Raw genomic sequence first — 15,416 nt, 5'->3', positions numbered from 1 at the left:
TTCTAGACTTGATCGGGCTTTTTCTGGAGCAGACCTCACACTAATGAGAGTAGGGGTGAGCAGTGGGGTAAAATGGAGGGGTAAGATGCATGCTTCTCATCTTTCTCTTTCTAAGGTCTCTGCATGATGGACCAGCATTTGCAAGATGTCTACCTGTGAATCCCCACTAAGAGCGAGACATAAGTGAGACATTAGCAGCACATGAGCATCCTGTCATCCAATCCAAACTGACTGCGTCCTTCATAAATGTCTCAGCCAGAGCTAACCTACCTTCACCAGGCTGACTGACAGCAGACATTTACTGCAGAAAAGTAGTTATCATGGCAGCTCCATGGGAAGAAATTAACTGTGTTAGTAGGTCGGTATCATTTAAGAAAATTATGATACCAGTACCAGTACCAGTGCCATTAAAACAGTACTTCATTTGATTCCCATCATGTGACTGGAAGCATTCAGTTGCATAAAATACAACCAGATGCCACAGGTGTGTAGTACAGGCATAATCTCGAAAGGTTTAGATCATCACGCTCAACATCACCACACCACTTTTCGGTCATAGCTGCTGCATCAGTGAGCTAGTAACACCAGGGTTTCCCACACATTAATTCCATAGTGGTGGCTCGCCACAATTAAAACATCTGCTGCCATAAATAGACTTTCTATCTTTGGAACTGTAGTATTCATGAGGAGCACTGTTGGAATATATATATATATATCATTTGGTTATTTATAGTACTCCACTGTTGGAGCGTGGAGCACAGAGAAGGAGCAACAGAATGTCAAGCGCATTGAAAGTGAAACTTAACCGTTCATTCTGCTGGGTCTAAAGGTTTGCTTTCACTCACAAACAGCTGATCAACAGAATAATTATCCACACCGCCAGTCACAAACTACTGCTGGGAAACATAAACTCATAGAGAGCTCTGCCTGTGTTGCATTCACGGACCTGCAACACCCCCCAGATATATAAAGGGGACACTGAATGATACATAACAGGCAAGTTTGTGCGGTTTCACCAACTGTCCATGCAAATTAGGCTTTACTAAACACGACAAAAACAGACTGGAAGCTTAAAAATCTCTGAGTGAGATGACATGTGACCTCAGAGTGGATTGATAGACTCAATAAAATGGAAGTGTACCCGTTCCTTGAGATGCTCAATTGACAGACGTCAAACACTTTTAAAAACGCTTTCAGCGGGGATTGGCCGTAATGGTCACAGCAGTGATGTTAAAGGGTGAATATTAGTGGCTATATGGATCGCATGATAGCTCATCTCTACATTTCACAAATCACAAGCCACCTAACCAGGAGGTATGGGCAAACGGGAAAAGGTAGGTTAGCAGTAAAAGCATTAGGATGATCTCTGTTAGGCCTTGGTATCTTCTGCCACAGCACATGCTCAGTTGTTTACTCACTGCTAGGTGTCCACCTATGCGGGACTGGGAGGCAGAAGCAGACACAGGCCTCCACCTTATGGGAACAAGTGATTGCTGCAAACACAAATGGGCTAGCTGTCACTACTGTGCACTTCACTGTGCCCTTAAAAGATGTAAACAGGTGGAGTGTGACAGCGGGGAGCGGATGAGATTGGGAGTGGTATTTTTGAATTATGGGTTCAGAGGCCTGCTGGGTCTCACCAGCTGTGAGGGAGGGGGAGCTGGAGAATGTTGAGTGGACAAGTGGCAAGTGTGTTCTCAGTATTAGACAAGTGCTGCAGACCAAAGATAACCATTCATTACCTATTTAACCCGCAACCCCCTCAAATCATCTGAGCTACTGAGAGGTCATGAAGTCATCAAGTTTCCCTTGCTGCAACAGCAAACTCCATTCATCACGACACATACAGCGTGACCCTTACTCTTACCTACCACACCACAAGGGCTTTGTGGCTGAAACTGCCTGCTGACTAAACTTTCTTTCAGTGTTCTGTTGCCTTATACTGTGTCTTTGATATTACACCATGTGGTTATTGTGGTTGCTGTGGAACCCATAACAAAAGCATCTTGTGACAAGACTCTATAAGACTGTGGTAGACTGAACAACTCCTCCTTTAGCATCCAACAAGATCAGAGAGGCTAAGTGTTCAAAAAACAAAGGAATGCAAACTACTTTCAGCAGGAACAGGGGGCTTTCTATACTCTCTATATTGGCACTATGCATTACAGAAACTAGGGAGGGGAGGGTTTAAATAATTTCCATATTCAAGCCCTTGTTAAATTATTATTGAGTACTCACGAACAGAAATCTGATGTAAGAACAGGTTCCGAAATGAAGGCCTAAGCAAAAATGTGGGTAGAAGTTTGAGTAAGCCAACCTTTCTGAGCTGCACAGACTGTAGAGATCAGTAGGGCTGCCCCCGAATAGTCAACCAAACATTAGTCGACCAGAAAAGTCAGGAAGATTTCATTGCTTGTTAGGGTTGCTTAGTAACCTCAGATGCAACCTGCCGCAGCGCTCTTGAAAGCTGGCAAAAAAAGACATAAGAGTAGCGCCCAGCGCCCGACCTCGCGTTTTCCAGGCTGTTAAAGATGTGGCATGTGTACAGCCCCTAATTTCAAGGGCTGGTACCTGCGGTTATTCCACAGGCTAGTTAATAACATGTCGGGCAGGAAATCCAAAGTGTGGGATCATTTTGAGAAGGTGAAGGACGAACCCAAGGTGATATGTAAACTCATCTTCATTGGTCGACTACAAACATGACGTATCATCTGAAACATGGAAGTAGCTACATGCCCATTAGCCCACAGCGTCATTAACAGGCAGCTCGCTCAGTGTGTGACGTGCACTTGTAGATAAAATATAGGCCTATATTAATGAAGGTTCATTAGTATGGTTTTGTATTTCTCTGTAATGTAGCACAGTGTTAACAATGTTACTGATACTATTCTTTCTCACACCTTCAACTCAAACCATTGTGTTGTCCCGCCCAAAATATATCATTTAATAATTAAAGCAGTATTGTAAATTCGCAGACGACTAGTCGACTAATGGCCCTAAATGACGACTGTTGGTCTACTAGGAAAATTCTTAGTTGGGGGCAGCCCTAGAGATCAGCTATGATACACAAGTTTAATGTTACATATATTGCACTGCATATTTATTCTGTTTATTTTGTCAAAAACCTTCCAAACATCAATAATGCAATTACTCTGTACGTTGAACAAATACTGATGTCCAAATCAAGTACTGACAGCCATCCCTCACAGAAATGCTGAAATTTTATTAATTAACTGTATATGTCTTTTTACTGTGCAGAGGAGAAATCAACTAATGTAAATTAACCAATTTCAGGAGAACAAAAAAGGACACACACAAAAACACGTAACGAAAACACACCCAGTGAGGTTTGTGCATGCGTGCCTGTTAATAACAATTCAGAGACTGTCTTTGCCGCAGGTAAGTGGTTACATTGCCAACCTATCCCACACACAGTATCTGAGAGAAGTCGTCATTATGATTTTTATTGTATAGAACTAGCCAGAGTTAAGAGGAACATCAACCTTTCCCAGCTAGTAAAACTGTTGATGATACAATTATGTCATTATGTCTTTTATGCATGAAGATGACATACCGGTAATTATAAAAATTATGTCGTTTAAGCACATTAAAGACTATAATACTGCAGCACAGTAACGCCAAATTGCCATGTACAGTAGCCAAACTTATGATATCATAGATACTGTATCTATGAGATCATCAACCTTCAAATTTGCTGCTATTCACCAAGCATTTACATACAGCCACAAGCATTAAAGCAGAGGCAAAGCATTTGTTCAACATGTCTTACCACAGCTTATCCTCCTTTAACCCTGAAACACACCAGCAGGAACATAATAAATTACCTTGAAAGTCTTCAGAGTTTGGCAGCTTCACTCCGCAGATGACATAATCTGACTGATTAGCCTGTGGAGTTAAATAAGAGGTTTCATATTAGAGACAATGACAAACAGACAGACAAGATGAAACCTTGATGTAAATCATTCCATCAATGTCTAGTGATGTCAGCATTTAGGAGACGTTCACATGTTGTGTCTTGAGCACACACAAATTCAATCCCGCATTCATGGCTACACGTCTATTTGTTTTGGGCTTGTCCACGATTGATATTAACTCAATAAAACTATACAGATCAAGACATCATAACATTTCAATCCATAAAAAAAATTCTGTACAAAAAAGTGGAATAACACAGGAAAATAGTATTGAACACGCCAACAGAAATGTATTCAATAATTGTTGGAGAAGCTTCTGTTTGCAATGCCAGCTTTCAAGATGACGATCTGTCACAATGTTCACAATGATTTTGGTCTTTTCTTTCACACACACTGACTTTAAATCTAAAAGATTCTGAGGGACCTGCTTGTGAATCTTGATCTTCAGCTTGTTCCACAAATGTTCTATCGGGTTTTAGCCTGATGATTTACTAGGCTATTCAAACACCTTCATTTTCCTCTTCAGAGAGTCTCTTTTACAGCTTGTCTTGGATCATTGTCCTGTCGGAAGATTCCCCTGCATCTCCTGATCATCATCCTGGTGGTTCGCCACAGATTCTTCTCAAGAAATTCCTAGTGCATGGCTCTGTTCATCTTCCCTTTGATAATTTGGATTCAGCTCGTACCATGAAAAGAGAAATAGTCACATACCAAGATGCTTCCACCTCCAAACTACACTGCAATTATGGTATTTAAAGGTCATATGCAGAGTAATTTCTTCTCCTTGAAGCTCCTGGTCAGCAGTTAGATGTTAGCAGTTAGCAATTAGCAGAAAGTTGTTTAAGTGTAACTGCGATGCCGTAATGAGGCTTCAGTCACTGTGCAGTTCTCCAGTTCATATATATTGATAATAATTCCGCTCTGTCGCTCTGGTGCTCCAGGGCTCAACAGCACGAGCGTTTCCCTCGCATTTGCGACTAAAAATAGATGTGTGCGAACTGTGAAAAATATTTAGGGGCACATGTGCGCATAAAAAAATCAGCCGAAGCAGCCAATATTTTTGTCAACAAAAAAAATTTGATAATCTAACCGCAAATGTTGGAGGAACTCCAGCCGCCTTCCCTCTTCCCTCTTCCCTGTGTGACACAGTTATAGGCGGTTTTCCAAGCCACTGTCGGCACAATGCGCTCTTGCGCACATACACAATGAATGGGTTCGTCGGCGGAGGTCTGCGCTTTGCACGCTCTGTGTTAAAAGGGCTTAAGTCCCACTGTCGGCAGCGTGGAAATAAGTCAAAGTGTGGAGGAGATGGACCGGGTTAGGCGGCGGATCTCCGGGGAAGCCTGCTCCGTTCTCCCCATAGTTCAAATAATTTCAACTCTGAGCGCAGTGGGCGGAAAATCAGAGCGGTGCGCGACACCCCCTCTCCCTACTGCTGCTGGGCAGGGTGGAAATAAAGCCCTTTTCACACAGAGCGCGCAAAACGCAGACTTCCGCCGACGAACCCATTCATAGTGTATGTGCTACCTTGGCGCAAGTGTGCACCGCTCTGCTGGCGAGCTGAGCAGCGCGCGAGAGGGCGCATGTCGCGGCGTCTGCGCGCTGTGACGACACCTCAGAGCAGAGCCTGAAGTAGGCCCAAAAGCTGTCACCATGGAGCTGTAGCTCCTGAACGAGCCTGTACTCCCCCAAATCCTGTCCTCTGCGCCGTACCCCTCGGTGGGCGCTGCGAAAGCTCTGTGTGAAAGAGGCTTAAGTCCTGCAGAGTTTCAGAGGACCTGGAGAATGTTTTAGGATAGTAATAACATTATATAAGATAATCATATTGCAAAGATAATATATATAAGATAATAACATTAAAGACAAAATTAAATTGCAATAGGCCTACTTTTTCAAAACTTTATGATTTTACCTTTCTGTACATTTTGTATACAAATTCATTAAATAATTTTGCTTGTAAATGTCTATTTGCATCACGTTTATTACGTTTATTTACATTGTGCCCCTAAAGTTCTTTGTGCGCTCCTTACTTTTTCAACTTAGGAGCACATGTGCTCCTTGGGAAAAAAGTTAGCGTCAAGCCCTGTGCTCCATGGTTGCAAAAACACATGCCTCGCCTGCTCACACGCTATCGCCCAGGAGACAGTGGTCTAGATGGGCAGGGGAGAGTGTGTGATGTTTAATGTTTTGAGTCCTTCTACTTCTACTACGTCTTTGAGAGAGAGAGAGCCAAGAACCGAAACGCCGAAGCAATTTTCAAGCTGGTGGCTTAAAAGAAAGGACACAACAATTTATACTAGATGATAATGATATGGTCATTTTACATATACTTTTTCAGATTCATTCAGATTCAGAATACTTTATTAATCCCCGGGGGGAAATTGTTTTTGTTTCAATGCTCCGTGCAAAGTAGAAATAGAATCCTGTGACAAGCCGTGATACATCGAGTTCAATCGATATATCACCCACCCCTACATTAATCAGTAAGACTGCTGTTTTCCACGCACTCTTAGATGCCACATGTAAACAGCCCCTTGAAGTTTGAAGTCAATATGCCAAATCTTTTAGTAAAAAACAATGACTGCTATATTTATCAGGGATGTTAAACAGAAAGGTTATGCTTTTGGATGACCTCCTGAAACACTGCAGTAGAAATAACATTCATCAGAATTAGACATGACTTTGGAAAGGTTGTACAAATAACTATCTGCACCATTTGTGCTTGATCAAAGCTCCGGTTCCGTAACCAGATAATTCTTTGCAGTTGCCTGGTCAACAATGTAGTGTGCAGCATTGTACCATCAGGTCCAACTCACCACATCAATGGGGTAGATGTAGGAGAGCTCAGACAGGAGCTGACGACAGCGGAAGGTGAGTTGAGCGTTGGACTTGAGGAACTGCTCTCTGGGGAGACAAAACCAGACACATGGACGACACAGTGAGTAACCGGCTGGCAAAAGGAGACAGGAGGCCGCAGTTGTGAGTGCAGGCCGTTGGGAGTGGTCAGGCAAGGGAAGGACTAGAGAAAGAGCAGAGATGAGATCGTAGGGGGAAGGAGTGCAGCTGGAAGAGATGGGAGGAAGTGGAAATGAGCAGCAGAAATTATCCAGGCGAGTTACTGCTCCGCAGGGACCCACTGTGAGGCATAAAGGTAATTACAGTTTAAAATATATATAAGATTCACGACGAACAGACAGGAGACTTTATTTAAGGTGCATAATAGCGTGTGATAGCAAGTTAATGTTGGTCCTTGTATGGATGAGAGCTAAATGACTCAATTTATTGCGATTCAAATGATAAAGCTGTCAAATTACCATATCCATAATAGGGCTGTCATTAATAGTTGTGCAGGTCAGCTTGTCCCATTATCAGAACAGGCTGGAGAACATTTGGCAATTATGGCCTGTTAAAAGTGATAAAGTCTGAATGTTTGCCTTGCAGTGTCAAGTACTGAGTAAGGTAACGCTGTGTGAGAGTGCGTATACAAGTATATTGCTAGGGGTGCCTCAAATGTGACCAGACCTGTATGTGAAACAAGTTGTAAGGGTCTGCTTCTACTCGAAAACAAGTTGTCTGTGCGCTGTGTTGTCCGACCACAACTGAACACAAAAGTGTTCTTGATTCAAACAGCTGGTGAAGAGTTGGCCATCATAGAGATATATCCCTCTACTTCATCATCATAATCCTTTCTCTTCATCCAGAGCCACAATTACCTTTTTGAGCAGCTCTGGAGAGGTCTTTGACTGCTTGTCGGTGGGCCTTGCCTCAAACTCTTATTTCCTGGAGCAGCCTTGATACCAACGTGGCTAAGCTAAGTTGTTAAGCATCGGCTGCAAGGTCAGCCTACCTCAGTTTGATGAGCTCGTCGACCTCCTCTACTGCATCCTCTCTGGGCACTGTGAGCTCAACAATGAGAATGAGACGGAGTGATGCCAACTAAAGCACAAGGTCTGGTCTGAGGTTGTTTGACGTAATTTCAGCTGGAAGGCAGAGCCCTCTGACCTACATCTGCCACCATCTTACAATCGTGTGACCCGCCCTACCACCCAGTATCAAGTTGTGTGAAACCAATTCCAAATGTAAATCATCTATCACATCTCTGCAGCTAAAAAAAGCCATGCCTTGAAATGAATAAATATAACATGACTCTTCCAGGATTTACGCACAGTTCCTGACTGTCAGAGTAACACAGATAATTTGCTGCTTTGTGTGAATGGTGTGTGGGTGTCCTTTACAATACTTAAACTACTACTTGTGGGTAATAGCCCATCGTTTCATGCAGATGAAAAGGGATTTCGGGGGAAAAATGGTTATTGAATGTGATACATCCACCCATCCATGCTCCTCGCCTTACACTTAAATTTCCTATTTGGCTTTGTCTGTGGTTAGCAGTCTCTTATCATTTCCCTTTCACAGTGTGCGGCAGCTTTATGAAAGAGGAAACAGATTGGTGTGTAATGATCGCTTGATCTGAAATCACTCATGTGTTCAGCAGGCTTTGCTTCATCTAAATGGTTGAGCCCAAGGTGCAAGCCCTTTCCAAACCCTTTTCCCAAAACATGCAAACTCATGTATCCCCTCCACTGAATGCAAAATAGTTTGTGTGAATCTACATGTTAGCTGGCATAAGTGAGCAGATATATGCATGCTGGCACGTGATATTTTATTAGGGTATAAGGCACCTCTGAAGGCTCAAAGGTGTTGCAACACAAATTTGTATTTGCAAACCTGTATTCAATTTTCTGATTTTTCTTCAAACTTTGTTTTTGTTGAATAAAAGTTGGATAGTTTTACCACATTTGGCCTGAAACAGTTCTCGAAATGAAACCATGTGAGAGGTTCACAGGGCAAACCTTTGGTGGATCGGTTAACAACTCATTGACATCTGAAACATGACAAGGGGCCTACTAGACACTGCCTTATTGAAAGGGTTCAGAATTGGTAACCGCTGGTTAATCTTTGGTAAGGCTCTGTATTTCATACGCTTACAATATGTTTTTAATGTTAATCTTGATCTGCAAAAGTACAATGTACAATATTTCCCCCTGAAATGTATTGGAATAGAAGCATAAAGTAAAGCAATGGAAATACTTTAGTAAAGTACATAAAACTGTACTGTAAAAAACCTTCTATTTTGTTACTTTCAACCACTGGTAACCAATGAGGAGCTGGTTTAACATGTTACTGGGACTTAGAAACAACAACAGCAACTGTGTGATGTCATCATGTTAATATGGACCAACATCTCTTGTTGAATCTATGCTACGAAGAATTAAGGCAGCTGTAAAGGCAAAAGGGGTCCAACCCGGTACTAACAAGGTGTACTTAATAAAGTGGCAAAATCGGCAAACTTGTTGATTTCTGTTGTTGTTTTCAGTTGTAGCTGTAACATTTAAAGATATACACTTAAACGCTGTGGTCCTACCTATCTTACGTTTCTGTTGTGCATATCTTATGTACTTTGTTGCTTTGCCATCGCCTTTGATAAACCAAATGTACCACACAGAAGGTAAACAATGTGCTACTGTAGATGGGGTCGCAGCAAAAACAGATTTTAGCCACCTAAGAAACATCAACATCAGTATAATTGTATGTTACAGGCCTTATTGAATATATGCTCTGTTTTACCTTACACACTAACCAATCGACGCAGTGGTTAAGTTAAATTACTGTTTTTCTCAATGGAGTCTGATGACTGCTTTAACGGCTTTAATTTCCTGTGGAGGCTGTCAAACAACAAGGTAAAGTGATGAAATTATTCCAAATACAATGTACACTTTAACTGATATCATTATTATTATTTTATTTTTTTGGTGGGCCTCTTTTACGTGGCTAAAAATTATCTAATTGAGGCAGCGTCTGCTCAGGGCCATTTGACTTGACCAGAAGTTAATGTAAATAAATCGTGTGATTCGGCCTTTAACTAGAGAAAGCCTGACTGATCTCTTTTAGCCCCTATTTTGTGAGATAAGCTGTTTAGGAGCAGCCGTGAAATATTAAACAGGAATGTGGAAAGGCTGAAAAAAGTGTGCATGCTCAGCATAACCTTTCCCCAGCTAAAGGTAAAGAGGAAAAAAAAGTGAAACGAAAAAGAAGCATTTCCCTGAAAAAACATCAATGACATGGATATTTCCAAAGAATGGATGTTAGGCAGATGTACAAGTGTCGGTGTTAATTTCCTGTTTGCTGGGCTCTTGGCCCCTGCTGGCCTTCCTGGGGCTCTGGTTTACCCTCAGTGACTGCCAGGTACTTCTCAAACAAACAAAGCTGTATCCAGGGTCGGCACCCGCCGAACACGTCTCCCCGCAGGCCAAGGCAAGCACAAGCCAACAGGCTTTTTAGCACAATGTGCAAACTCTCCGTTAAGAACACATAAATAGACAGCACCAGCCGCAAAAACATCACCTTGTTTTGAAAGGGTAAGGTGGGAGGCAGGGAGCAGGGTGTAGTTCCATCACAATTCAATACCATTGAGCAACACATGGGGTCACATCATTTAGCCGGCTCTGGGTAATGTCAGATGGGGATAAATGCATTTCAAAGTATTTTTTTCTACACAGACATAAAGCAATATCTAATTACAGGTTGACACATACCTCTTGGCAGTGCATTCCTTCTGTAGCTTGGTTAAAGATTCCTTCTCCTCCTTCAGACTCTCGTGCTGAGCGGAGAACACTTCCTCTGACAGAGACAGAAAGAAAAAACAAGTAAATTATCAGGTGTGTGTTCTGTTCTTCTACATCTGAACAGCCAGGTGGGCTTGTGTTGGGTTGGCTGCCAACCACTGTTACACTTAAGCAAGATCAAACAGCTCTTTTGATCAGGCCAAAAACCATTTCCTTTTGACACCACATAAAACCAAACAACATGTGTATGCAAATTACAGGATTTGTCAGAGTCTGTAAATACAGAGCTGGGCAAATAAATAAAGTCTGACAGATAAGGGACGGTGATGATACAGCTTGTGGAAGTTTTGCAACTGCAATATTGGCAAGCTGACAATGCATCAGTGTTGCATAAAGACCCGGAAAAAAGCAAAATTTAATTAGAGTTGTAACAGAATATTTCTGTAATCTGCGTTCAGACAGCCTCACATATGGACGAGTAGCAGACAAATGCAAGACAAACATGAATTATGGTTCCACGTGGTTCCAACAAACAGGAGGTTTAACTATCTAATGCACATTAACACACAACCAATCTATTAAAAATAATGTTTTCAATTTGAGCACATAAGTTAATTTTGTTTTGCAGCAATTATTACATACGGTCCCAATTATTATTAAACAGGGAGACAACACTGTCGATTTAAAATATCCAAACCACATATTTGCTACATATTTTTTCCTGCATTTTCCTCCCACACTCCAGAATAAACAGAAAGGCGGTTATTTAGTTTGCTATCTTTGTTTAAAGCTGAAAAAGAAAAAAAAAAAAGTATGGAAAACTGTATGTGCTTTGCCAGATGATCCGAGACAATGCTGACCACTATTTGGTAATTTGTTTTATTGGTTTATTCTGAGTGCTTTTGATGTTTGTTCTGTTTTTATTATTTTACCCTTTGTTCTTTTTCCTGTTTGCTTTTATTACTTTTATAATTTGTTTCTTGTTCTTTTACCTGTGTAATCTGTAAAGCACTTTGAGTCACCTTTGGTCATGAAATGAGCTGTATAAATAAATCTGACTGACCTTGATAATTATAAAACATTTGGACTGCTGTGCTAATTACAGGGTCTCTCTCTCAGGAGTCTCAAAGGATTGTGAGACTGACCATCAGGTGCAACAGCTAAAGGACCGTGGCTGTCGTATCGGACCGTAGTGTAGAGAGAGCAGAGCCACAAAGCAAAGCTCTTCCTGCCAAAAATCACATATGCTTTACACTCAGACTGTGAATATAAACATCGGTAATGAGGTTTCTCCCCAAGGTGGCTGGCCTCACTCTCAATGTCGAGGGGAAAACCCACGCCATGTAGCAGAAACCCGTTGTCACGTCACCGCTCCTCCACAGTAAGATGAACCAAGAGAGGTGGCTCGGTGAAACGACGATGATGCTTTTCAGGTGCCTCTATACGCAGTATTCAGATTTAACTCAAGAGGGCTGAATCATCCCTCAGGAAGAGGAGGAGGAATTTGGTGAGGACAAGAACACATCAAAGTCTGTATACAGGTGTTGGGGAGTACAACTGCATACATTCAAAAAGCAACATAGAGCCTTTAGTGGCTCCAAAGGTAGCTGCATGAAGTCTGATTAACTGCTGCAAGTGAGGTCAGCATCAGTACGGGCTGAAAGTTTGAAACTGAAAAAACAAATCAAAAAGGAGTGAGCTCACCAGACATCTGTAGCCCACTCCTCAAATAGGCTCCAGGCTAGTGTCTGCAAACAAGCTGCATTGTGGGTAATGAAGGTGGAGGGTTTGACAAGAAAGTGTGTGACATAAAAAAGATGACATCTGTGGTTCTGCTGCATCTGCTTTGATCTTTTTTTAACCATCCATTGTGAGTACAAGAATAGAGAGCACTGCAGGGATGGCGATATTTGTTGGCCAGTCTCAACATTAGCATTGCCCTGGTTACTTTGAGAATAGGCTTTGTGACAGACGAATTTCACATATGAACATAACTTTTATGATTTTTAGAGCGCAAACGCAATTGACATAAGTAAAAATTGGGCTATGAACTGACGGCACTATGGTCATACGACATTACGTCACCAGCACAATTAGCCACTTATTAGTAACTGCCTTTTTAAAGATGCAAATTAGCTTCAACATTCACGAGTGAGGTATTAACTCACGTGTTTTATGTTGTGGTTTTATGTTATGTTTTATGTAACTTTATGTCTGAAGATCTCTTCAGCTTGTGTTAACCACAGACCTTATTTCAGGCTACTATTTTTATTTTTTTTAACCAGGTAAGTCCCGCTGAGATTAACGATCTCTTTCACAAGGGAGACCTGGCCGAGACAGCAGCACACAAAAAGTTACAGTCAAACAACAGCACAATAAAAACATAAGAGATCTACAGTAACATGTAGGAATATTGGAACACCTACGCACAATGACAACAACCAACCGATTCATTCATCCCTGTACTTATGAGAGCTTTAAAGTCAGGCAGAGAGACCACTTCATGTAGTTTCAACTCTTTTTTAAGGTTATTCAAAGTGAGAGGAGCAGAACACAGAAAACTTTTCTGTCCTAGCTCAGTCCGTGCACTAGGAACAGACAACAAAACTAAGTCTTAACAGTCAGATCTCTGTTCAATCAAAATACAAATGTACTTGGGGAGTTTACCCAGTATGGTTCTAACAAAAAACTCATTCAAAAAACCCGCTGACTTCGAGACGAGGGAATCGGAAGTGCACAAATGCTAACTCATTTTCGGGTTTTAGGACTCATTCCTGCAGCACTCTATAGAAGGGCAATGCTAACTCAGTTCAGCACTCTTTTATGGCTAACTGATTCAGATTCGGTTTCTGCTTAGGAAACAATCTGTGCTTATTGATTCCTGGTTTCTATTCCCTACATATATTTTTAGCAAGAAAAACAGATAAAAGCTAAATTCATTCTAGATTTTAGAGTCTGAGATTCTTGAGTGTTTCCACCTTTATATCTCAAAGACTCTCTATGGTGAGTGAATCAACGTTAAACAATGCAGAACGGAATCATAAGCAGATCTTTACAATTCCTGTGACACAGATAAAAAGGCGGAAGTTTTATATGTGCTTTCAAGCACTCGCTCTGGTCAACCATATCATAAGGACTGTACATGTGCACTGAAATATGAGCATGACCTGCAAAGTAGAGGTATAGGAGAGAGAGTGAGAGATGTATATTGATGATCGTCCTGTTATTTGAAACTTGCAATCAGTTTCAACAAACAGTTCTATTTCTCAATAACCTACCCTTGCCACCTGCATCCTTAGTTCAGTATAGTGTATTTGATTTATAAGAGGACAGTGTGCAATGACATTAATCATTTACACATAACTAGTAGATGCAATAAATTAAAATAAAATGCAAGGTGCAATGCAGACTACAGGAAATCCATGTGCCTAACATAATAGAAGCAGTATGTATACGCTGCATAGTACAGAATACAATATGAAATGCACAATAACTACATTCTTCTACTGATAATAAACAAGCAAATGTCTACAATGTCTATAATGCTGGGAGTTAACTACTAAAAGAAAAACAAGAAATGTGTTTGTTTTGTCACACCTACAATCCATCCTCAGTCAAATGGTTCAAATGACAGCAGCTGGCAGAAAAGTAAGATTTGAGCAATAAAGACGATCCAATCACATTTTAATCAGACAGATGACAGGACCTGATTCTTATCACATACTTCCACTCACATCCATGCTGCTCAAACTGACACCATAGGGGTGGAAGAAGAGATACCTTGACAGAGGCAGAGGGAGAGAGAAAATAAAGGTACTCAGAGGTATCTCCATCAGATTAGCGAGGAAGACGGATCGAGTCAGACAGAGATCAGACAGGCCATCCCTCTGCTGTGAGGGATGACATGAAAACATATTTTAACACCAACTGCGCAGGCCTGTACCGCACTCTTGCTTTCATGTAATGCCCAGCTTTGTCCTATCTGTTCCATCCATCTTCTCATCCTTTCATCCCTCTAACCTCTTCCAGTTGGTATCGCGGTACGGACAGACAAACTGCAGCGAATACCACGTCAGCGTGCATGCGGCATTCTGGCCTTTTGTGTGTCGGAACACTTATCTTCTATATCAAACATGAGTGTTGGGTTTGGGATCCAAAATGTGGTATGGCTTTATAATGCTACAAGGCTCTCCCACTTGCTGGTGAATTTGATGTTGAAATATTATGATGTGACAATAAATCAGTTGGGGAGCTCACCATAGCTTTTTGATTATGAACACGAGAGAATGTACAGTAACAGCCCTTTTCCATGCATATGTGCTGGCTTGGCTTGACTCGGTTTGACTCAGCACGTCAGCCCAGCGTGGCAGGGATTTGCATCTCCACACAACAGGGCTACCCACCTGACTGTGTATCTTTGATTGACGACGTGCTTATGCTTGTGGACTAATAGAATGTTTTTCTGTCTGTCCAGCTGGTGTTATTGTGGTCGACAACTTTCTTACTGTCATCTGAACGTACGCCGTATGTCCATCTCCTCCAGCTTTCTTAGTCTTAAGCCCAGTTAAGACCAAAGATTCATGACAAGACGAAATCGTTTTAGAACGTTGCAGAGACAGGTTGCAGCAGTGTGAACTGGTCGTCTGAGCTCAACTCAACACACGGCACATTGCAAGTAGTTGCGTGTTTCAACTCGTCTCGTCACGAATCTTTGGTCAAAACTGGGCTTCAGAAGCATATGTAGTTCTGCTGGAGTGCACCAGAACATCAATCCACCACTTTTTTCTCCAAGTGAGGAAGTAGTATATTCGTAGGTCTCATAATCCAGGTGAAATTTATATACATTTCTTAAGCT

At 41.6% G+C, this 15,416-nt stretch overlaps 1 protein-coding gene across 1 annotated transcript in view; it reads right to left on the bottom strand.

The window, feature by feature from the left end:
* Positions 1–15,416, bottom strand: part of uvrag (UV radiation resistance associated gene) — a 125,229-nt gene that overhangs the window by 77,589 nt on the left and 32,224 nt on the right. Inside the window, exons 9-11 of the mRNA XM_049593148.1 lie at positions 10,532–10,616; positions 6,752–6,839; positions 3,846–3,906 (exon numbers count right to left, since the gene is read on the bottom strand). Coding sequence (XP_049449105.1) covers positions 3,846–3,906; positions 6,752–6,839; positions 10,532–10,616 — 234 coding nt within the window. The remainder of the gene's footprint in view (positions 1–3,845; positions 3,907–6,751; positions 6,840–10,531; positions 10,617–15,416) is intronic.

This window comes from Epinephelus fuscoguttatus, linkage group LG12 (assembly GCF_011397635.1).
Source record: "Epinephelus fuscoguttatus linkage group LG12, E.fuscoguttatus.final_Chr_v1".
Taxonomy (NCBI): domain Eukaryota; kingdom Metazoa; phylum Chordata; class Actinopteri; order Perciformes; family Serranidae; genus Epinephelus; species Epinephelus fuscoguttatus.
Note: the sequence above shows the minus strand (reverse complement) of the source record. Positions and strands in the feature narration are given on the sequence as shown.